The 24,015-nt window shown below is 44.2% G+C and overlaps 1 protein-coding gene across 6 annotated transcripts in view; it reads left to right on the forward strand.

The window, feature by feature from the left end:
* The window catches only part of USP28 (ubiquitin specific peptidase 28), a 54,156-nt gene that overhangs the window by 4,332 nt on the left and 25,809 nt on the right, over positions 1-24,015 (forward strand). For 3 of the 6 annotated variants that reach the window (XM_080929851.1, XM_080929854.1, XM_080929853.1), the window contains exons 2-9: positions 9,873-9,950; positions 10,799-10,931; positions 11,963-12,068; positions 12,716-12,875; positions 18,353-18,439; positions 19,038-19,175; positions 20,174-20,247; positions 21,070-21,149. In XM_080929851.1, coding sequence (XP_080785977.1) covers positions 9,873-9,950; positions 10,799-10,931; positions 11,963-12,068; positions 12,716-12,875; positions 18,353-18,439; positions 19,038-19,175; positions 20,174-20,247; positions 21,070-21,149 — 856 coding nt within the window. The remainder of the gene's footprint in view (positions 1-9,872; positions 9,951-10,798; positions 10,932-11,962; positions 12,069-12,715; positions 12,876-18,352; positions 18,440-19,037; positions 19,176-20,173; positions 20,248-21,069; positions 21,150-24,015) is intronic. The other 3 variants (XM_080929852.1, XM_080929855.1, XM_080929856.1) reach the window with 1 other exon arrangement.

Below are 24,015 nucleotides of genomic sequence, written 5' to 3' on the forward strand. Positions count from 1 at the left end.
GCAGATACTAGTGTTGCAGGTGTGCCCTAGCCCACGGAGACCTGCTTGGCTTCCTTCCTCCTCTCCTCCTGCTCTCTCTAGTTGTTTGTTTTGTTTTGTTTTTTTTTTTTTTTTTGGTTCTTGTTTGTTTAAGATAAGCTCTCTGGCTGAGGCTGGCCTTGAACCATATGATTGAGGGTGCTGGAGGTGACATGGAACTGATCTTGCCTCTACCTCCCAAGTACTTCAGTGTGCACCACCACACTTGGGTCCTATTCCTTAATGTCTTTTCTAGAACTCTTCTAGTGGTTTAAACTTTTAAAAGACTAAGACAGTGTTTTATATTATTTTTGTGAGGGGAGAGCAAGGAGGAACATGGGCACCCACGTGGAAGTCAGAAGACAACTTGTAAGGGCTGGTTCTCTCCACAGTGAGTTCTAGGGACTGACCTCTGGTGCTCAGACTCTGCAGCAGGTGTCTTGTTGGTCTCAGTATTTAAAGCCTTTCCTAATTGTCAGAGGTTGCCCTTGTTCTAGAGCTATTTGGTATTTTTTCCACCGGGTTCCCTGGCATCTAGTGTCATATTTCCATGGAAACACTACTTTGTTTCATCCTGCTTGTTTCTTAGTGGCAAACCTCCTCTCTCCACGGGGAGAACATGCACTCCAGGAGACATTTCACAATGTCCCGGGACTCTCTTTTTAATTAGTTTATTTTATCTTATGTATGGATGTTTGCTTGTATGATGCTTGTATGATTGTCTGTTCTCCGTGCACATGCAATGCCTGTTCTCTGTGCACATGCAGTGCCCACAGCGACTGGGAAAGGGTATTAGATCGTTAGGAATTGAAGTTGTAGATCGTTTTTAGCTGCATTGTAGGTGCTCTGCAAGAGTATCCAGTGCCCTTAACCACTGAGCAGCTTCTGCTCACCAGGACTTTAAACATAAAGGAAGTCGGGAATGTGAGCTGGCTGGTGCTGCTGCCCAGCTCCTGTTCAGTGGTCTGTTTTCAGGTTAAAACGCGAGGATGGAGTGTTGCTGCTGTGGGGTCAAGTGTGTTTTAAGGGAAGTGGCACCTGGACCCCACCTTCAGTGGGCTAAACCAAAGTCTGCTGTGCTTATTTTTTAGAAAGGGGTTCACTCGGGGATCTGGAGGGGGCTGGATAGGTGGTTCAATGACTAAGAGCACTTGTTGCTCTTCCAGAGGACCCAGGTTCAATTTTCACACTCCCATGGTAGCTCATACCTGTTTAACTCCAGTTCCAGGGGATCAGACACCCTCACACATACATACATGGGGGCAAAGCACCAATGTACATAAATACAAATACACATTTTTTTTAAAAAAAGGGGTTCAATCTTAGCCCAGGTCTGTCTATATATATATATAATATATATAATGTATATATTATATATACACATATATGTGTGTGCATATATATGTGTGTATATGTATGTATATGTATATATGGTGGCCTTCAAATTCACAGCCATCCTCCTGTATCCTGAGTGCTGGGATGGCAGGTAGAGATTAAACCCGAGGCTCTTGCAAGGCCAGCAAGTCTACCTAGTGAGCTACATCCTTAGCCCAAATTCTGCCTTTTGACTCCATCCCTGGGGGACTCATTTGCACATTAACCTTTTAGAAGCTTAAGGATAGAATTCCTGTTCTGCTGTGAATAGGAGCCCTTAATCCCGAGAACAACAAACCCTCCAAAACCTGGTCAACAGCGTTTTCTGCTGCACCCCACCCCCATGGTTTATTTCCCATGGTTTCCTGATCCACCAGTTTTCTACTTGAATAGAGCCCCAGGATTTTATTGTCTTCTACCATCTTCATAACAAAAACCAGCCAGAGCTAAACTGGATCACCTGGCCGTCCCTCCCTCTCCCAGTTCACAGTGCTTGCTGCTCTTTAAACTCTTAGCTCTACAGTTAGACTCAACTCTCATGGCACAAACTCCTTACACATCTGTCCTTTTCTAAAAAATAGGCCCCGTCTGCTGGCTTCCTGTCATGCCTCTCCCCTGTCACACACAGAAATACTGTGTCACTGTGGTGTTTGCCACGGTCCTTAAGGGAAAAGTCTAGAGGTTTAAACTTGTTGACTGGTTTTGACAGAGTGCCCTTGACACTGAAAAACCTTTTCAAAAACAGCTTTGCTGAGGCCTGAGGATTGCTATCAGTTTGATATTGTGACAAAGTGAGACACCATTTCAAAAACAAAGACCTCCTCCCATGACTGTGTTTAAGAGTTAGTGGTGTTTGATAATGTGTGACTTCAATCCCAGTACACAGGAGGCTCCAGGACAGCCAGAGCTACACAGTGAGACCTTGTCTCCAAAAGGAAAAAAGAAAAGTTAATATAGATACCTTGGAACCACAACCCTGAAAGGGATCAACTCTAGCTAAGAGGAATGAGGCAGGTAGGTTTCTTGCCTGCAAGGCTGTTAAGTGCCGTTTCTACGGAGCTCTCATCCTAAGGTGGCCATGTGGGGTCTGGGCACCGGCACTGAGCTGATTGGTAATGGCTTACAGAGGGCCTGACCAGCCAGCTGTGGTGTAGATGGTCAGTGGTTTTACCAGATCATCATCTGCGGGCGCCTGGTGTTGAGGCTTGCCAAAAAGACATTTTACACACATACATACAGGCATGCACGCAATTTACTAGAGAGAGTAGGAGGGCACATGTGCTTGTTTATTTGTGTGTGTGGGAGTGCGGTGTCAGAGGACAACTTGCAAGGAGTTGTGTTTTTTTTTCTACCATCTGACTTCTAAGGATCAAACTCAGGTCATCAGGCTTGGCAGCAAGCTCTTTACCTGGTGAACCATCTCTACAGACTGGGAAAAAAATTAAAAATATAAAAAAAACTTTATTTTTAATTTTTTATTGTTTATGTGTATGTATATCTGTATATGTGCCCGAAGAGGTGAGAGAGAGGTTGGCTCCCTGAAGCTGGAGTTCCAGGCAGTGGTGACCTACCTGATGTGGGTGCTAGGAGTAGAACGTGGGTTCTCGGCTGAGAAGTTTCTCCAACCCTGAGCCTGTGAAATCTTAACAGTCCATCACCTACATACTGCAGCTGACTGATGTGACCGGCCCTGCGTTCTAAGTTGCCGAGCTCTAATGTCGAAGCGTTTCTTCCATTGTCCACGAGATTTTCTAAACCCACTTGGCTGGAAAACACATTGTCATCCAACCTGCTTTCTACCTCTGAAGTCAGATCTTGTAAATCTAGAACGTTTTCAGAGTGGCACAACTAGGAAGTGGTAAGGAATGTGGCGGCCTTTTCTCTAGGGCAGCAGAAATTTCCTACTCACAGGAGCAGACTTTAGTTGGACACAGAGGTGATTCTTCATTGACATCCTGTAGATGCTATGAATTTCACTTTCCAGGCACAAAAACTTGATGCTTGGGAAGGTTGTGATAGATAAGGTGTGAGTCTGCCTCGGTGTGGACTGGCTTTCTAGTCGAGCCAGCCTAAAGGTCTTCAGGAGTAGTACCAGTAGCTGCTTGACTCTGGGAGGCAGTTTAAATTTGAGTCTGCTGGGCAGCCACCCTCTGCCCCAGGGTCTTTGTTTATAAGTCTCCAAATTTTGATTATCCTGAAAGAAAATTTCATATCCATTTTGATGTCATTCTGTTTCCACGCCCTTAATGTCTGGCAGTGGTAGCTCCTGTCTGTCTCCAGATTTATCTGCTCTTGAGTGTTTCATGGCTGTGGACTTGTACAGGACTTAACACTTTGTGTCTCATGGCCCCATTTATAATGGGCGATGGCATCTGGTATGTAGGCAGGAATTTGTGTATGTGCACAGGAAGCCCAAGGTGGACATATTTTTAGTTTTTTCCTGTTACTGTTAATGTGTGTACAGTAAGCATGTAGAGTGTGTGTGTGCAAGTGTGCAAGCGCTTGGGGGGTGGGGGAGGACGTGTATGGGAAGGACATGTATCGTGCAACTGGGAAGGTCAGAGGACAAGTTTATGGAGTCAGTTGCACCCACTTTGGTATCCATCTGAGACTACGTGACTAAAGCTTTATTCCTGTTGTCTGAGATGTCACGGTGTGCTCTTCCTCCCTGTTTCCCACCAGCATCCTGCCCCTCTCCTCACCACTGGTTTACTCAGAAGCCCTGTGGCTCAGCTGTAATGTTTTTCCCTCACTCCATTTGAAATAGTTGTTATGTTAGCATGTGCTAAAAACCTTTCCCAAGGGCTGGTTAAGAGCTTTCACTGCTCTTCCTAAGGACCTGGGTTCAATTCCCAGTACTTACAAGACAATTTACAGCTACAGTTCCAGGGGATCTTATGCCCTTTTCTCCCCTCTGTGGGCACTGCACGCAGTGCACAGACATACATGCAGCCAAAACATCAACACATGTAAAAATAATACATGATCAAAATTAAAAATTGTAATTACCTTTTCTGAGCCAGTAGGATGGCATTACCGAAACCAGGTACTTGCTGCCATGCCTAATGACCTGATTGAGTTTCATCCCTGGGACCCACGTAGAGGAAGGAAAGAACCAGCTGTACAGCATGTACAAAAAGACACTTGTGCACACACTTCTGCACCATCTGTCTGCTGCAGAGCTGCTGACCTTTTCACATTCCGTCTGAACTTATCCTAACCTAGAAAACTCTCAGTAACCCAGTGCCGGAGCAGGACATGCCTGACAATGACATTTTACTGTGCCTACATGTCTAAAACTGGGCATATGAACCTGATGACCCCACTTCCTGTTATCTTGCCCACATAGTACACTGCTGGGTGCTGTTTTTCTTAGGTTTTGTAGGCGTGTTCCACATGGCTGATGGCTTTGTGGTCTTCTTTCTCATATTTGGTTGGGTGTGTGCTGAAAGAAAGCATTCTCTTAAGTCTTCTAAAGAAAGAAAGAAGCAAGGCACAGGGAATTATATGTAGTGAGAAAAGCTCCTGGTCACAGCGTCTGGTGAGATTAACAGTGGTAGCCCTTAGGGGTATCGATGTGAAGAAGGGGCAGTTCCTGTTCCTTTACGTTTGTGGTCTAGTACTTTTGGGGTTTCTTTCTCCTGGGCTGTGAGGGAGGAAAAGTGAGCTATTTCTATTAGTAATAAATTCTTTTGTTTGGGGCCATCAGCTAAATTATTTTTTAAAACCCTTAAGTATACATGCTTTAAATTTTAACTTACTGGGGTGGATGATACATATGTGGTGATGCGTGTCTCAGTCTGTGTGGAGATCAGAGGACAACTTTGTGGAGCAAGTTCTTCCTTCCTTCCTTCCTTTCTTCCTCTCTTCCTTCCTCCCTTCCTTCCTTCCTTCCTTCCTTCCTCCCTCCCTCCCTTCCTTCCTTCCTTCCTTCTTCCCTCCCTTCCACCCTCCCTCCCTCCCTTCCACCCTCCCTTCCTCCCTTCCACCCTCCCTCTTTCTTTCTCTATATAAGCTAAATACCCCAACAGGTATATTTCATTCCATTTTGACTTTTTGTTATCCCTGTATGACCTAACTAAAATATTCTCTACCCTCTTTTTTCCCCAAGATGGGGGTCTCACTCTGTAGACCAGCTGTCATCAAACTCAGAGATCCACCTGTCACTGCCTGAGTTCTGGGATTAAAGGCATGTATCACTGCTGTCCAGCTGAAATTTTCATTTCAGTTTTTTTGAGACAGTTTCTTACAGCCCAGGCTGGCTTTGAATGTAGCCGGACCCTCTTGTCTTAGCCTCAGCTATTATATACACTTAAAATTTGTATGTGAATAGCTGTTTTGCCTGCATGTATATTTGTGTACCGTGTGTACAGTGTCTGAGGAGGCCAGATTAGTGCTGGGAATTGAACTTCATATCCTCTGGAGAGCAGCCAGTGCTCCTAGCTGCTCAGCCTTCTCTCCTGCCCCAACTTTCCCATTATTAAGTAACTTTCTCATTATCATGTGATAATTGCATGATAATTCCCATTATTATGTGAGTGTCATTGTAACTTGTGTGTGTGTGTGTGTGTGTGTGTGTGTGTGTGTGTGTGATCATGTTCATCCCATTATTCCCCTTGTCCTGATGATCCCCCTTTCTCTTGGCAACTACTCCTCCTACTTTGATGTTTTTGGGAGCCCAGTGGGTTTAATTACAGTTTCAGGAGCATGGTTGAGATTATTTATAGGAATAAGAACAACTTAGTAGTGACTACACAACTAAAAAAGTGTTTTCTTTCCCAGCAACCATTAACTGACCATAGGTCCTCTAGGAGGTAGGCCATGAGCCCTTCCCCTTGTTCATTTTTTAAGACTAGGTCTCTCTGTGTGGTTAGCCTAGAACTCATTGTGTAGCCCAGGCTGGCCTGGAAATCAGTATGTAGCTCAGGATGGTCCTAAATCCTCTGATCTTCCTGAGAGTGAGGTACTGATAACATGCCTGCCCTCCAGGCTACACTTCTACTAGTCGCTCTTGTGAGCGCACTGGATCTCAGAGGCCAGGGTGGGCTTGCCCAAACTAGTTGGACCTAAAAAGACTGCCGGAACAGACAGCCTCTAATGCATATGTTCCCATCTGCATGCCAAATGATACCCCAGCTCTGTGAGAATAGCTGGATAGCAAAGGATTGTAAAAAGAGGAAAAGAGGTAGTGGCCCAATTCCCAGAGGATCTGTCTGTCGCAGAAAAGCCATGAGTTCCTCTTCGTTAGTCCCCCTGTCCCCCACCCCACTCACACCTCTCATAAATTATAAGTCCACACTCTTGACTCCCATCATATAGCATGTGGAGACATTGCCCACTTTTCATGTGATCCCGGTTAAGATTGGGCTGCCTTTACTGCTCAACTGGTATTGGTCTGTTACTGGCTACAGTTTCTTTTCCAGTGTGGAGATGAAGTAAGCACAAAGTCTCATCCCTAACCAAGAAGGCATTTGCAATTGATACCTGCCCGAGAGAGGAAAGTTCCGTTTTCTCCAATGAAGTGGCTGTGGGTGTATCAACCACACTCCAGGGCAGGCCCCATTACTGAGCAGTTGACCAACACGAACCCCGGGCTCTATGTTTGTTGGTTGGTTGGTTTTATTTAGTGTGTGCTGTTTTTTGTTTTTTGTTATGGTTTGGTGGTTTTTGTTTCTTTGTTTTTTTTTTTTAGAGAAGGAGAGAATATGGAGTTTGGATGGGTGGTGGGGGGAAAGGGAGGATTTGGGAGGGCAAAGAATATGATGAAAATTGTATGAAAAAAGTTAAGAATAAGAGAAATCTGTCCTAGTGAAGCCTGGTTGGCTCTCCAGTCACTGTATCTGAGGTGTGCAGCCAGCCTGGATGGGCGGGTCTCTTTCCTGCCTCTGGTGTGAATTTCCTCAGGGAAATGCAAACCTGTCAGTGCTTGCCATTGACTTCCTTAGAGCAGAGCACAGGCTTTGTCTTGTTTGTACTAGAGCAGACTTTCTGTTGAGTGGTGTGGTTAGAGTGGGCTAGTGTCTGTGAAGTGCCTACACGAACTGGGTACACGGTGGTGCATGGTGACTTTGGTTGGCCACTGTAAAAATAAACTTCTGTAATTCTTCCCGTTTGGTTTTTTGAGACAGGCTTTGCTGGCCTCCCAACCTTTAAAAATCCTTCTGCCTCTTGTCTCTCAAGTGCTGGGATGCCGGGTATGAGCCATCATACCTGGCCCTGTAAAGTTAACATTTAAGGGACTAAAAACACATGGTTCAGCGTTTAAGAGCATTGGCTTCTCTTGCAGAGGACCCAGGTTCGATTCCCAGTACCCACATGGCTGCTCACACTGTAACTCCAGTTCCAGGGGATCCAGTCCTTTTTCTGACCTCCCCAGGCACCAGGCATGAACACAGACATGTAGGTAAAGCACCTATACAATAAAGTAAAACGCCTTAAGTGAACACTCTATGATGCTTGCCTTGGCTGGTAGAATACCACAGTTGTTTACCCTCCTACTTCCCAATAAGAGCTTTTTAGAACACATGTGCCACTAAGTACTCAGCTTTTGATAGTATAAGGGCTGGCAAGTTTTAAATAAAAGTTTATTATCGTGCAAAGTTCCAGATCAAAATACAGCAAAGACAAAACAAAATAAAATGTTTGCATTGATTTGTATTAAGAGGGTATTTGCTTCTGTTTCTTTGTCTCCTTAGAGATGCTGGTGGTCACGTCAGCACACCCACCCCAGCAGTAACTCTTAAGTTACATCTCTGTGGTCATAGGTGTGCTAAAAGGGTTAAATGAGCTAAGCCAGTCTCAGTTAATACTTTCAGAACAGCACAGGGCCAGAAGTAGGTGGTGTATGTTACAAGAAAGGCTCTTTCTTGCTTGGACTCTTATTGTCTCTGCATTGGAATGACTGGTGACATTCAGAGCAATTCCAGACAAAGATGGTTATTGGGGTCTGTCCCTGCTTTCCACCTTTGTCCCAGTTTGGTGTTATCAGGCTTCTTATTTCCCCTCTTGCTCTCCCACGATTTTTCAGCTATCTTGATTCTGGCTTTCCAAAAGACTTTATAGGCTCCAGATTCATAGATTCACACACTTTTTTCACAGTGAAATCAAATGGAATTAGAATACATCTGGGCAGAAATTAGTACCTTACTTAAAAAAAAAAAGCAAACTGCTTATACTTCTTGTTTTTGCCAAATTACAGTCTCAGTCTGATAACTCTGGTGGCTGGGTTTGTCAAGACCCATAATGTCCGGGACTTCTGTCTCAGCAGGAAGATTCCATTTCTAGCTTCTGACTAGAGAGTTTGTGACAAGAGCAAGGCCCTGATCTTTCCCTTTCCCAGGCCGGAGGAGGGCTGTTCAGTTGGTTATTTCTAGTTGTACTTAAGTGTTGCCCCGGGCCTTCAGCTGTTGGAGACCATAGGATACTGTTTCCGTTACGGCTGGCACTAAATGAGGCTCTCTCTGAGACATTACAAATTGAACTTAACAATGAAGCCTGGAGTGTTCAGTTAGGACTTAATCCTGGTGCCCTTAGCTATGGCACATGTTAGATCGCTGCTTACTGGAATGTTCTTTAATTGTTCTGTTTTCGATACTTAGTAAAAAGCCAGCCTGTGGTTCAGTTGAGCTTTACTTTTTCAAAGGTATTTTGTATTGGCTCTGACTGCCAACCAGTACAGTAGGGCAAGCATTTAGGCAGAGAAGGGCTCTTAAGATGATCTGTAGTTAGGCCTCTCTGTGCTTCATATGAATGGCCCATCTGTAGATCATTCTTTCAGAACTATATGTCTTATTTGATAGTTGAGAAAGTGTTGGCTTCCTTTTAAAGTTAGTAGTACCAGCCATTTGTTAATTACACGGTTAGAAGCTTATTGTCAGTGAAAAATGACACACACTCCTTAAGCATACGTTAAGGCTAACCAATTACAAGTGTTGTGGGTATTTGCAGTTTTCTATTGAGTCATATTGTCTTATTAGGGTTTTACTGCTGTGAACAGATACCATGACCAAGGCAACTCTTATAAAGAAAACATTTAATTGGTTCAGTCCATTATCATCAAAATAGGAACATGGCAGCATCCAGACAGGCATGGTTCAGGAGAAGCTGGGAGTTCAACATTTTCACTTGAAGACTGTTAGCAGAATACTGGTTTCCAGGAAGCTAGGATGAGGTTGTTAAACTCATACCCACAGTGACACACCTACTCCAACAAGGCCATACCTCCTAATAGTGCCATTCCTTGGACTGAGCATAATATATAAACCATCACACATCTATCTCTTATAACACATCTAGCTCAAAGTATATTTGAAGACAGAATGATAGACTTGACATTTTGCAGTATGTCTGACCATCAGTAAGTTGCTACAGGGAGCTTGTCAGTGCTTTATAAAGTGAACAGTGTGAGTTTGGGTCTGTCTGTCCAGAAGGTACCCAGGTTTGCTTTCTGACACGTGTCTAATTTTGTTTCTCAAAAACAGAGCTGCCAGATGCTGTTAAATCAACTTCGAGAAATCACAGGCATCCAGGATCCTTCCTTCCTTCACGAAGCATTAAAGGTTGGTTTCCAGACCCAGCTTAGTTGACAGGCCCTGAAGCAGTTTCTCACATTACAGTTGGCACATCTATTTCTATACCAGGTGAACACACTAGGAACAGGAACCCCTACAGGTCAGATGGCTAGTTTCTTCATGATACAGACTTTGAGGAGATGGTGGGAACGTTCAGTGGGGGAGCCTGCGGGAACTTTAAGAGTGCCAGCATCCGTGTGCATTGAATAGACCCCATATGGATCCTGAGTGCAACCAACAAAAACTTGTTTGCTCTTAACACCTGATACTCTTAAGCATTGTTGATTATATTTTGAAAGGATACATTCTGAATGTTACCCAAGGAAATGAGTGGTAGCACACCTAGCTTCAAAATAGTCAGGAGGTATGGGCAATATAGATAAAACATATAGATTGGGTAATGTCAGGGGTGTTGTTGTGCCTTTTAGAATATTTTCCTAATAAGTTCAAAACAGATATGTCACCTTGTAAAACATGTTGGCTGCCCATGACATTACTGTCCAGGCCGAATGCATTTATCACTTGTGTTAGCTGCCTTTAGTGACTGGATGTGCCATAACTGTTCTGTGAAGCTAGGCTCCTGAAATGACAGGGAGGCTGTGGTTTGCTTTTCACGTTAACTCTTGCTGTCTTTCACTTGGTTTGATCCGTCTCCAGGAGCTCCAGGCTCCCTGCCTTCACTAGACTGACTCCCCCTGCCTCAGAGTTGTGGTTAGGCTTGGGCTACTCACTGTCACCATGGTGGTTCAAGAACAGCGCCGTGCTTTCCTTTAGAAAGTCACTGTGTTTTTTTTTTTTTTTTTTTTTTTTTTTTTTTTTTTCCCCCTTCCTCTTAGGCCAGTAATGGTGACATCACCCAGGCTGTCAGCCTTCTCACAGACCAAAGAGTTAAGGAGCCCAGTCACGACGCAAGTGCTACAGAACCGTCGGAATTAGAAGAGAGTGCCACCAGCAAAGATCTCTTAGCAAGTAGGTCTCCTGTCCTAGTCTTCTCTGGACTAGCAGAAGACAGTGACAGATCGCTCATTTATCACATTGACCCTTGACTGGTCACTGAGCCATTGCTGGGAGCCAGGCCTGGGTTCAAGCTTTTAAATGGTTTCTTTCATTCCTTTCTCTGTACATCACTTTGTAGCCCAGGCTGGCTTTATAAATGGTTTTTCTTCTTGACTAGTTTTTGTATGTCTGTACTAGGTCATAAGCCAACTGTATAAAGCTAGCCCTTCTTCATAAAATACTATGTGCATGGTTGACTATCCAGTGCTAAGATGCTTTACAATGGTAAAGGCATTTAGCCTACAGGTATGATTTTTGTGGGGTATTACTGTGTTTTATTTATTGTGTGCATGAGTGTGTGTAGGGCAAAGGTTTGTTTCAGACCTTTGTCTATCTCATTTATTTTTAAAGTTCTACTTATTTTTATGTATATAAGTGTTTTGCATGTGTGTATGTCAGGGCATTGCCTAGTGCTCCTCAGAGGCCAAAAGAGGATGTTGGACCCCTGGACCTTGAGTTATGAATGATTGTGAGCCACCATGTAGGTGCTGTTTGTTACTTGCTGAGCTGTCTCTCCAGCCCCTCTACCTTTATTTATTTATTTATTTTGAGACACAGCTGCTCCCTAAACCTGGCGCTCACCAGTTGGCTAAGCAGCCAGACCACCAAGTCCATGGAATCTTTCTTCTCTCCCAGGACTGAGAATATGGGCATGTACTCACCATGCCTGTCTTTTTACATGGATGCTGGAACCTGAACTCAGGTCTTTATGCTTAAGCAGCAAGTATTCTGTGCCCTGATCATCCCCCAGCCCTGGCAAATTGTTTTAGTCGCTTGTGAACTGACGGGATAAAATTGCAGTACAGCTGTATTGTTCATTTGACTTTGAGACATTACAGGGTGTGCAGAGGGACCACTCGGGGGATATCAGGAATGTATTTGGGTAGAAGTGTTTTACCTTTTTCTCCTGCACATGAACTAATGGACTTTCTGCTTCCTCACAGAAGTGATAGACCTTACACATGACAACAAGGATGACCTTCAGGCAGCCATTGCCTTGAGTCTTTTGGAGGCTCCTAACATTCAGACCGACAACAGAGATCTTAATAGGTTGTTGCTTTAATTTATGATCTTTGTTTCTCATGGTTACTTTGTCATATTGTACTCTGGGAAAGCTGCTCATGGCTCATTCTGTTCTTTTATTGCTCCAACATAGTTTCCTTAAGGAGCAACTTTAGCTTATTCAGTTCCCTTTACTCCTTCGTCTTTTTCCTTTTTCTGTTTTCTTGGGGGGGGGGTGGCCTGGAATCTGACCCTTCCCCTCACCGTCAGGTGTGTTGCCAACACTGGCTCTTGATTCATTTTTAAAAGTAAAGGACATGGAGGATTGTAACCTGGTCTGTAGTAGTCTTTGAGTAGAAGTTTAGAAAATTTTGTTCCCAGTTACTAAGGAAAATCAACAATGAGCCTAAGCATCTGATAAATACAAGCCCTTCAGTAGGGTATCAAGGTTGAGTGTAAACCTTTAATGTGGAGGAATGAGTAGCCTGGAACCTCAACTCATTTTTGCTGTGGGTCTTACTAGCAAGAGTTTCTGATGGAGTGGCTTAAATTTGCATTTAAACCTCGATTTTCACTGGTTGTTCAGTGGATGGTTATTCTGGCATTTGAATCATCTGTTCAAATTTACCAACCATTCTTTAACTGTTTTCTTCTTCTTCCTCCTCCTCCTGATATGTGGTGTTGGTATGATACAGAACGCATGAAGCTAACTCTGCAGAAACCAAACGCTCAAAGAGAAAACGCTGTGAAGTTTGGGGAGAAAACCACAATCCCAATAACTGGAGGAGAGTGGATGGTTGGCCAGTTGGGCTGAAAAACGTTGGCAACACATGTTGGTTCAGTGCTGTTATTCAGGTATGGTGTTTTTAAGAGACAACTTTCTTCTGAATATGATTTCATAGTTTGCTAAAATGAAACATGTTGAATCAAAATGTGTAAAACTGGTTAGGTAGTCTTTGTTGTAGCCTTGTTGTGTTTTAGTTACTTTGTTTGGTGTGTTTGGATTGAGGGTAGCCTGGAGTAGAACCATAGCAGATGAGCATCCCGGAAAGAGGGCAGTAAAAATTCTCTTTTTCGTTAAGTAGCCCAGACTGGCCTCAAGTTTGTGATCCTTTTGCCTTTGCCTCCCAAGTGCTAGGGTTTTAGGCATGCACTTCCATACTAGCTATATGCATGAATTAGATAGAAATATACACACAGATATTCATCTGCTCCAAATATCACTGAGCCACATTCCCAGTCCTGTGAAAACACTCTTGGGGGAGGAGGGCTGTAAAATTGTAGGACTGGAAGGTCTAGAGGAGTGGACAGGTGGCTCAGTGCTGTTGACACAGGAGTCATTAGTGCTAGAAATTGCCAATAAGGCTGTAGGTGTGCTAAGTCCAAAATGCCTGTGTTTACATCCTGTGTGCAACGCTACGTAGGAGTTAACTGAATGTATTTCTAGTTCAGCAAAGAGTACTTTCAGGTTCTAAGTAAAGCCAAGCATATGGATGGATTTCTTTAGAGAGAAGTGGCTATTAAGTATTTCCCAGAGCTCGAGAGATGGTCGCTCTGTGTGGTACTGATGTCTCCAAAATGCTGGGGTCTAAGGCAACTGTCTGCTTTTCACCAGTAGCCTCTCCTGGGCTCTCTTCATGGTGCAAAGCCTCATCTTTTCTCTATGACCCCCTCAATTCTGGGGCTTCTGCATCCTCTTCAGTTTGTTAGTTTCTCTGCTGGTTTCTCACATGCCGAGCCTCAGCTGCTGTCCACGATCCTTTCAAGCCTTCAGAATCTCTGCCTCCTGGGTGACCTTTACATGGTACGAAGTCTGGCTGCCAGGACGAGTTACAACCTTGGCTGCCCCTGGATCTTACCTCAGTGATGGTGGTCTGTTCTTAATCACCACTTGTTAATCAGAGCTGATTCTTCAGCCTCAGCTAGCCAGAACCACAGAATCTTCACACAAAAGACCAGTAGAATCTTTGCGTCCCTCTGAAAAGTCGTGAGCCAGGCCTCCATTGTCACACTGCTCTCAGCATTCTTCTAAGCTTCTACAGAACAGCCCACTGAACTATAAACACTCAATGGCCTTTGTAGTCCAAAGTTCCAAAGTCTTTTTCAAACCAACAGTCTGCTCTGCCACAGCAATTCCCCACTCCTGGTACAAGTTACCTTGGTTATGATTTCTATTGTTATAACAAAACCCATGACCAAAAAGCAAGTAGGAGTGTCTTAGTTAGGGTTTCTCTTGCTGTGAAGAGACACCATAACCATGGAAACTCTCATAAAGTAAGGCATTTAATTGGGGCTGGCTTATAGTTCAGAGGTTTAGTTTGTAATCACCATAGAGGAAAGCATGGTGACCTGAACTTAGAAATGGTGCTGGAAAGGTAGCTGGAAGTTCTACATCTTGAACTGCAGGCAGCAGAGGAAGACTGCCATATTGGGCTTTAACTTGAGCATATATTACCTCAGACTGTGCCTCCAGTGATACTTCTCCAACAAGGCCACACCCACTCCAGAATGGCGACACTTCAACATCACTGTTCATTATTGATGAAAGTCAGGGCAGGAACCTAAACAGGCCTGAAACCTGGAGGAAGGAGCTGAGGCAGAGGCCATGGAGAGGTGCTGCTTATTGGCTTGCTTAGCCTGCTTTCTTACAGAACTCAGTCTGCCAGGCCAGGGATGAGTAATTTAGAAAATGCTTTATAGCTGGATCTTATGGAGGGAGGTATTGTCTCAATTGAAGTTCCTTCCTCTTAGATTGCTATAGTTTGTGTGTCAAGTTGACATAAGACTAGCTATCACACACTAAGACATCAGCTTCAGATGTTCTTCCCTCTTCCTGTCCATGGGCTTGTCTGTCATGGTTCTGTGGCATCCACCCAGCTGCTTGGACCAAAACACTTTCAGTTTACTATGTGCCTGGCTCTGATTAGGACCCGGGAAACAACGATGATTAAGACAAAGCCTGTACTCTTCTGGAGTTTGGTTAACAGAATCAGGTGGTGATAAATGCCATAAAGGCATTGTGAAGGAGGGTATGTGTACTGCTTGGTTTTGTGTCAACTTGACACAAACTAGAGTCATCAGAGAGGAAGGAGCCTCCTCAGTTGAGGAAATGTTTCCGTGAGATGGAGCTGTAAGGTATTCTCTCGATTAGTCAGCAATGAGGAGGGCCCAGCCTGTTGTGGGTGGTGCCATTGCTGAGCTGGGTTCTGGGTTCTATAAGAAAGTAGGTTGATGAAGCCACGAGGACTGTGATGGTTTGTACATGCTTGGCCCAGGGAGCGACACTATAGGAGGTATGGCCTTGTTGGAGTGGATGTGTCACCGTGGGTGTGGGTTTTACAACCTCATCCTAGCTGCCTGGAAGCCAGTATTCGGCTAACAGCCTTTAGATGAAGATGTAGGACTCTTAGCTCTTCTGCACCATGCCTGCCTGGATGCTGCCATGTTCCTGCATTGATGATAATGGACTGAACCTATAAGCCAACCCCAATTAAATGTTGTCCTTACAAGAGTTGCCTTGGTCATGGTATCTGTTCACAGCAGTAAAACCCTAATTGAGACAAGGAGCAACCCAGTAAGCAGCAATCCTCATGTCCTCTGCATCAGCTTCTCCCTCCAGGTTGCTTCCCTGCTTGAGTTTCTGACCTCACTTTGTCCAACAGTGATGTGAAAGTGTAAGGTGAACAAACCCTTTCCTCCTCAGTTTGCTTCTCAGTCATGGTGTTTCATCACAGCAACAGGCGACTCAGCTAGAGGGCTGCTGCTGTAGGTTTGTTGGGGTGGATTGGCTTAAGCAGAGGTGTAAGGTAGCAGGGGTTTGGGTTATATAGCTGTGCACAGAGTATGTGAGTAAAAAGTACTATGTAAGGAATCCCTGTGACAGCAGGACAGCTTGGGCTGCCTGGTTAAGGATGGAGGGATCTGTCGGCTGCAGACTTGCATACAAATGACCTGGTGTGTGTGCTGCCTTCCCAGCTTCTGTAAACATACTAGAAATTAAAAGCACAGTGAGTGTAGTGGGAGCAAAGCCAAATGAGGCGACTCAGATCTGTGATCAGTATGTTTGAGGCAAGGGCAAGAGGGTCACTGCAAGTCCAGCCTGGGCTTTGTGGTGCATTCCATATCCGCCACGATCTGAGACCCTGTTGTAAAAATGGTGTAGTCAGACTGTCAGAGTTAGTCTGAGACTGCAGCTGTCTTAGGCGGGGGTGGAAACAGACACTGGGACCGTCATGCCCTCGCCTTTGCTGGGCAGGCTTATACTCTTTTTAATGGCTGATGGATTTTGGAGTGGTTGTTGGGGAAACCAGTTGACAGGAGGACACCATGGCTTTTAAGGGACATGTAGGTGACACCTGCAGTTTCAGTACTCAAGTTAAAGAGGGCCAAGAGTCTGAAACCAGCCTGGACTGCATAATGAACCATTTAGAAATAAACTTACAGGCACAGGGCACAGTGCAGAGATGGGAAACTATTCTGTGTTCACCACTCAGGTGAAAGGTGACTGTTAGAAAGCGAGAGAAATGGGTTCAGCAGCTAAGTACACTTAATGTATGATCACGAGCACCAGAGTTTGCATCCAGCATGGCTGTAACCTCTGCTTCAACTGTGTGGACATAGGATCATGGGGCTGGCTGACTTCCAGCTGAACTTAGAAAGCCCCACTAGGTTCCAGGAGAACCCCTGACTCTGGGAAATAAGTGAAAATGATAGAGAACACCCAACACTTTCTGTTCTCTGAGTGTTCACAGGGACATGTGTGAATATTATAAAATCCCGGTGCGCCAGCCAGTCATGGTGCACACCTTTAGTCCCAGCACTCAGGAGGCAAAAGTGGGTAGATCTCTGAGTTCAATCAAGGGCAGCCTGGTCTACACAAAGAAGCCTTATCTTGAATACCATAAGTATAAATAAGAAAGATCCCAGTGCTGTTGAGTCCTGTCTGTCATCACTTCCTGTCCCCACAGACCTAATTATACATGTATGTAGTCTTAAATAGAATTATACTTTTGTATAACTTTTGTTTTATTTATTTTTCATTGAAAGAGTTCCTATGCAGCCCAAGCTAGCCCTAAAACTCACTGTACAGTCCAGGCTAGCTTTGAACATGAGACAGTCGTTTGGATTTAGGGTTTTGGTGCTCATTCTAGGCCTGAACCAGCATCTGTTCCTGGCTCTGTCTCACACACAGTGTATTTCTGAGATTCGCTCATGTTGATAAACACATTCTTGTCAGTTAATTGTCCTGCATAGGAGGTAAATGATGGATGCATTTCTAAACCGTTTTTTAAAAAAGGTTTATTTTTATTTGTGTCTATGCATATACTGTGTGTACTCATGCCATGTGCACATAGGTGCTGGGGGATCCAGAAAGGGTGTTGAGTTATCTGTAGCTGGAGTTACAGACAGTTGTGGGACATCTTGTGAGTGTCAGGAACCAAACTTGATGTCACTTTGATGACACCTAGTTTTATTACTAATATTTATGTCAACATGTATTAATCTAGTATTGTCCTCTTTTAGGCATTGTTTCTCTTATTACCTGAAAGAATTGATGCTTTTATTAGTCTTTGTTTGTAATCATTTTCTTACAACAGTAGAATTGGTAGGTTTACAGTATGGATACTTTTAAAAACAAAAAACAGTGACTAGAGATAGGATGGGCCTGGGCCTCACTGGATCCCGGGACATCCTTGAAGCCACTGCACTCTGTTTGCTTCAGCTTTCTGAGCACTGGCATTACTCCCAAGATACTGTGCCTGGCTTTGAAATACTACACTTGTAACTAAACACGCCTGCAATCACAACAGTCAGAAGTCTGAGGCAGGAAGATCTGGAATTTAAGGCTAGCCTTGGATACATAGGGAATACAAGGTCAGCTTAAATTATCTAGTAAGACCCTGTTAGATAACTTTAAAAAAACAGAAAGAAACACAAAAGTTGCAATTGTTTTTGTTGGGGTTCAGGAACCCCACACAAACCGTGGGATTGATCAGTCAAAGGCAAGGGTGGAGGCAGTTCTACATTTTTTGGCTGACTTTTAAGCTGATTGGTCCTAAGTGAGGTAAGAGGGGCAGTGGAGAGGTGAACAGAGGAGTTTCAGAGCATTGAGACGGCAGCATAGGAAATACAACCATAGTGTTGTGGCCCTTTAGGAGAAGTGTTCAGTGTTGGCCATGGATAGTTACTTCTGGGAATCGGAGCCTGAGAACCTGTACTTAATTTCACCTTTTGAGTAAAATGGAGACTGAATACAAAATGGCCACAGTAATGTTAAAAGGAGCAGGCCTAAGAGTTTTGAGAGTAGTTGAGAATAAATTTCTTTCTTTTAGTCGCTCTTTCAGTTGCCTGAATTTCGAAGACTTGTTCTCAGTTACAACCTGCCACAGAACATCCTTGAAAATTGTCGAAGTCACACTGTAAGTTGGCACTGAGACAGAGTTTCTGTGTTGCTGAACCGAATGTGGGAACTGTGATTAATTGTGGCTAAGTCACCTTTCTCCCTCCTTTGGATAAGAAGTAAGAGTTTACAAAGATACACAGTCAAGTAGGAATGAGATTAGGAAACAGGCCCAAGAAAGTGCAGTGAGGCACTGTTTTAACCATAGCGCTGTACTATTGGGGACACTCAGAACCTGCCCTCCAGGTGCTGTCTCTTCTGCCATTGGCTGCTGAAGTCAGAGGGTGCAGAGCAGAGGCTTGGACAGAGCCAGGCCCTTCCGAGAGTTTAGTGTGCTCTTTGACTGCATCCATCTTGCCCTTGCATGGTACCATGCTTAGGTGGATGGACAACTGTAAGAAACTCCAGAACATTCTGTCATCTCAGCCTGTTCCCTGACTGCTTGACACCTCCCCTCTGCTCTAAGGGTACACCTGCTGTCCTCATCTGGTCCCTCTGTGGCTCTCACTTAGTCTAGAACCTGGTAAATGTGAACTAGTGATTGTTGATAACTTTCTTTTTGATTCATTCAGACTTTACAAATAAGACTGTGGCTGTGTTTTTTTTTTTTTTTCTAGGAAAAAAGAAATATCATGTTTATGCAAGAGCTTCAGTACTTATTTGCTCTCTTGTTGGGATCAAATCGAAAATTTGTAGATCCTTCTGCAGCCCTAGATCTACTAAAGGGGGCCTTCCGATCCTCGGAGGAGCAACAGGTACTTGGTAACTTTGTCTTAATTCAAAGGCCGTGTTTGAGTTACCCTTTGCTGGTGCGGTTCTGCTGTTTGAATTGTTTCGGTGTGACAAGCTCTGAACAAAGCTAGGCAAGATGGCCGCCTTCACCCGCCCTATATTTTGCTCTCAGAAGGTGTAGTTAGAGTCGTGTGTGTTGGAGCAGGAGTGAGAGGTACACAGGGTGCTGGCCATCCGTGTGCAGGAGCAGTGTAGCCGGGGACGATGGCTCTCGCCTTAATCCCAACAGAGGCTTTTGAAGCAGGAACAAATTAGAAAGTAATCCAGTGAGTCACACAGAAGGGTAATTGAGAAGAGTCAGGTCCTTTCTCTGATGTTGCAGGTAGAAATCTTGATTTGGTTTGGATTTTGAGGCAGGTCTCAGTATTGAACCCAGGTGATCATTGAACTCTAGGTCCTCCAGCCTCAGCCTCCTGAATCTAGTCATTCTGGGATAGAAATCCTCTTCTCCAACCTGCAGCCGTTCTCTTTCAGACACAGAATCTCTCCCTTCTCCACCTGCTACTGAACTCAGAGTGGTTGCTGTTGCACCAGCTCCATCCTTCACAAAATGGCCACATAGCTAACCACCATTCTCAGAACACTTTGTAAAATTGCCTTTCTCTGTTGCTTCTAACGGTACCCTAGTGGACTCTAGTCTATTCTTTTTAAAATGCCTAATTGGGCATGGTGGGTTTTGTTTATTGTTTTTTGTTTTTGTTTTTGTTTTGTTACACACAGATGTGGCCACCCCTGCAGAGTTCCACTTCCTTCCTGGCCTAGCTTAGTCACATCACACCATTGCCTGCTGTTTGTCTTTAGTCACTGGGCTCCCTGTTTCTATGTCTTTTGCAAGTTTGCCCCCTAAAAGGGAGATTATGTCATAGGAGTAGAATATTTATTTGTGGGCTTAACGGCAAACCTTTGTTACCCTGAGTACAGTATTGTATCTAACTTACTGCACTTTATGCCTCTCTTATAGCAAGATGTGAGTGAATTCACACACAAGCTCCTGGATTGGCTGGAGGATGCATTCCAGCTAGCTGTCAATGTTAAGTGAGTGTTGAGGGTTTGTCTGCACGTCCTTCGACTCACAGTAGCTGCTGAGAACAGTTGGTGGGCAAAGTCATTGTTCTAAAGTAGAAAGTGCCAGTGTTTGCCAAACTTCTTGGTGGCCAGTGAGCCCTATCTTGGCTTTCCCTCTAGAAATCTAGACTGTCCCCTTAACCTTTGTTTCTCTTTCCTGAAAGAACCTGAACTAACCGCTTGGTTGTAAGATGTAATTAAAAGTGGTTAAGTGATTCCTAAATGTGGCCTTGGTGTACTGTATGGAACCATTACATTTAATGTCACTCACCTGTGACATCTGCTTAGCATTCACAGAGCGTGTGGTTCAGTCACCCCAGCCGTGGACACAGGTGGAAGGCAGGTCCACAAGGATCTGTATCGTCTGTGTGTGGCTGCCAAGAGCCCACTTTTCTAAGTAGTTTTAAGTCTGGAGTTAGAGAATAAAGTACTGTGAAATAGTTTGGCAGCTGGAACTTAACATATTTGCGTGCTACTTATATTGTGCCACTGAGGAAATTTGTAAGCATTTCCTTGTAAAACTTTGGGGGAGTCCATTCTTCACTACTGTACTGTTCTCTAAGTTGTATATACGTGTAGGCAGGCATAGCTGTATATAGAACAAATGTATATGTGTTCATATTTGCCATCAAATGTGACCCCAAGGGCACACATTGTGTCCCCAGCACAGTCCCAGGCATCTTCTTGTCAGTCAGTGTCTGAGCTGAACTACAGCTTTGGTGGTAATGAAAAACTTCTTGTTGAGCACATATTTGATTCAGCTGACACAGAGCTGTCTTTTCTTTAAAATAGCAGCAATCCCAGGAGTAAATCTGAAAATCCCATGGTGCAGCTATTCTACGGTACTTTCCTGACAGAGGGGGTCCGAGAAGGTAAGGTCTTTGTCCTGAGTGTTTGTTGTCAGCTGTGACTGCTTCTCACTGCTGTGTCCTTGCAGGGAGACAGGGTAGACTTGAAAGTCCAATAAACTGAATGCTTTCTGGCTTTTCTCTGTGTCACCATGGGTGCATAGTCTGAATCCTCAGTCTCTAGATCTGTACAATGGACACAGTATTTGTCCTAGAACTGTCATGTTAAATTGTATAACTTTTGTGTTGATGTCAGTGATGCTTCTTACATTTCTATGTTGCTTTTCCTGACGGACTATCTAATCTCAGGTTCTGTAGAATCAAATTGCCAGAAATGCTTGTCTGCTCTCAGAATAGTTAAGCTGTTGGCTAGACATACAGCTTTTATTTTTTAGTGGCAGTATTTTGACTATGTACAAATGGTATGGAAACTGAGAATTCAGCAGCTTGTGAACCCGTGGCTCTTCCTATATCAGCCTCGCTCCCTGCGATTATAGCCCTGCACTACCACTGGGCCTTAACTTTTAGACTACTGTATATGTTTATTTTTGGTACTAGGACTTGAACCAAAAACTTGGTGCATTCTTACCTGCTACACTGACACCGCAGTTATATATTTATATGTTAGATATGGTCCAGTCCCACGTGTAGTACCTATCTTGTGTAATAGTGACTGTAATGTTATGATAAAATATGACTGTGGAAACTATTGATGAAAGTCTCCTATAGCTTCAGGGGCTAGGGGGGTTAGCATCTATAATGGTGGGGACAGAATGGCAGCAGGTAGCTAGTAGGAAATTGACATGAAGCAGCCAGAGCAGAAACAGGGAAAGGCTGTGAACTCTTATAGTCCACCTCCCAGTAGACTATCTTGGTTACCAGGGCTACCTCCTGAACAAGAAGTGTTCAAATGTGAGATCATGAGAGATCTTTCTCATTTAAACTACAGTATCCCATCCCGGGGCCCTGTAGGCTCTTGGCCATATTACTATTTAATCTAGCTTCAAAAGTTTTCTGTTTAAAGTCCAGAGTCTCCTCTGAGATTCAAGGCAGCCTCTTCACTGTATGTAACCCTGTAACATCCAAGGCCATTTGTATATTCTGAACATATAATGGCACAGAATATATACATTCTCTTGCCAAAAGGGGAGGAGTAGGGGTATAGTGAGGAAATACTGGATCAGTATAAAACCAAAATCGCAGGACAAAATCTACACCTTGTAGCTCAGTGTCTGCTGTCTAGGACTTCAGTTTTTAAAGGGCTTAACATCTCTAAATCCACCACATGGACAACAGACATTGCCAACTTTGGCTGCCAGCTTGGGATGGATCCTTGCTTTCTTGAATCACATTAGCAGAAGCTTTTATTCTTGTTGCTTTCTAGGAATTCTCTATTACAAGTTGGAAGCTTGCTGTGTGGTCTTGCCCTGAGGAAGCACTGAGCAGCCTCTCTTTAAAGCTATGAACCACCCAACAGTTACAGCCCTCGCTTCAGCATGTGTTTGGCTGTCACATTAACCTTCCTGGTGCTCTTTTCTCCAAACTGTTCATTTTGTACTTTTTTTCTGCCCCACTTTTTTTGTGGTAGACCTGTTGAAGCATTAATAATAATAACGATGCCACAAACTCAACATTATGAAGTCTTGGCATTTTGTCTGCCAAAGAAATCAGTCCTGTTTTAAATTTTGCCCTGGGTAGTGGCAAGTTCATAGTGCAAAGGCAGAAAGTGGCCCAGTTTCTTTGCCAGAATATCACAGGGCTGGCGTCTGGGTGCTATTAGTCTTGGCTTCCCGGCCTCTGTGGTCTTCATTGCTCTCAGCAACTTGGCTCCTATTAAAACACTTCTTTAAGCGCTTCCTATAGCATTCAACACTTTTTAGTTCCAAAGTCTTCTACATTTCTCCAAAAGGTCGGCAAGGTCAGGTTCTTGGTCGCCTCAGGCCATCTAAACAGTAATTGTCTGGTATGTACATCTGCATCAGGTGCTTTTCTGTTGGAGTAAAACACCATGACTAAAATTATCTAGTTTAGTTTTGGCTACTGTTCCAGAGGATAACCAAAATGGTGGGATGACACAGGAAAGGGCAGCCCGGCCCCTGGGTTGGAGAAGTTCCTGGTAGTGGGCAGGGCATGCCAGCAGGAGAACTTGGCAGCCTGGTCCACTTTGGTATGTGAAATATACCTTAGTCTTTCATCCCAGTTTAATAGCTGGAGGCAGGAACTGGTGGAAGCAGGCCAGCGAGGGGTGCTTCTTACTGACCTGCTCCCATGACTTCCTCAGCTTGCTTTCTTAGAGAACCCAAGACCATCAACCTAAGAACGACTCTGTCCACAATGGGCTGGGCCCTCCCCTATCAATCACTAATTTAGAAAATTCTCTACAGCTAGATCTTATGGATACAAATTCTCAATTAAGGTTACCTCCTTTCAGAAAACTCTAGCTTGCGTCAAGTTGACATCAAACTTGCCAGCACAGTTCTATTTTACATTTTGTGAGGCTGCCCCACCACCCTAAGGGATGGAGAAGTGATTGAGGAAGATACCCCAAGTTGAGGTCCTTCACATGTGCCTGCATCGGTTGGTAAACCCCATACACAAAGGAGTCAGGGCTGACCTAGAACACTCAGCCTCAGAGTTTGTTTTAATCAGTATTGAAGTCTCTTCCTTCTGAGAAAGTAAACCAGGACTGCCCATATTGAGTCTGAAGTGTCCACTCAGCACCAACTGTGATTCGTGTGTGACTGGTTCGCAAGTCTCATTTCAGTATCTGTGGCCTTCGCTTCTACCCTTCTTTTGTCCCTTGAAATATTTTTTGTTAGTGCTTTTTTTTCCTTTTTTTTAAGGCAGGGTCTTGCCATGTAGTCAGGACTGCCTTCAAGGACAGGACTGC

The sequence above is a fragment of the Micromys minutus genome, assembly GCF_963924665.1.
Source record: "Micromys minutus genome assembly, chromosome: 16".
NCBI lineage: Eukaryota > Metazoa > Chordata > Mammalia > Rodentia > Muridae > Micromys > Micromys minutus.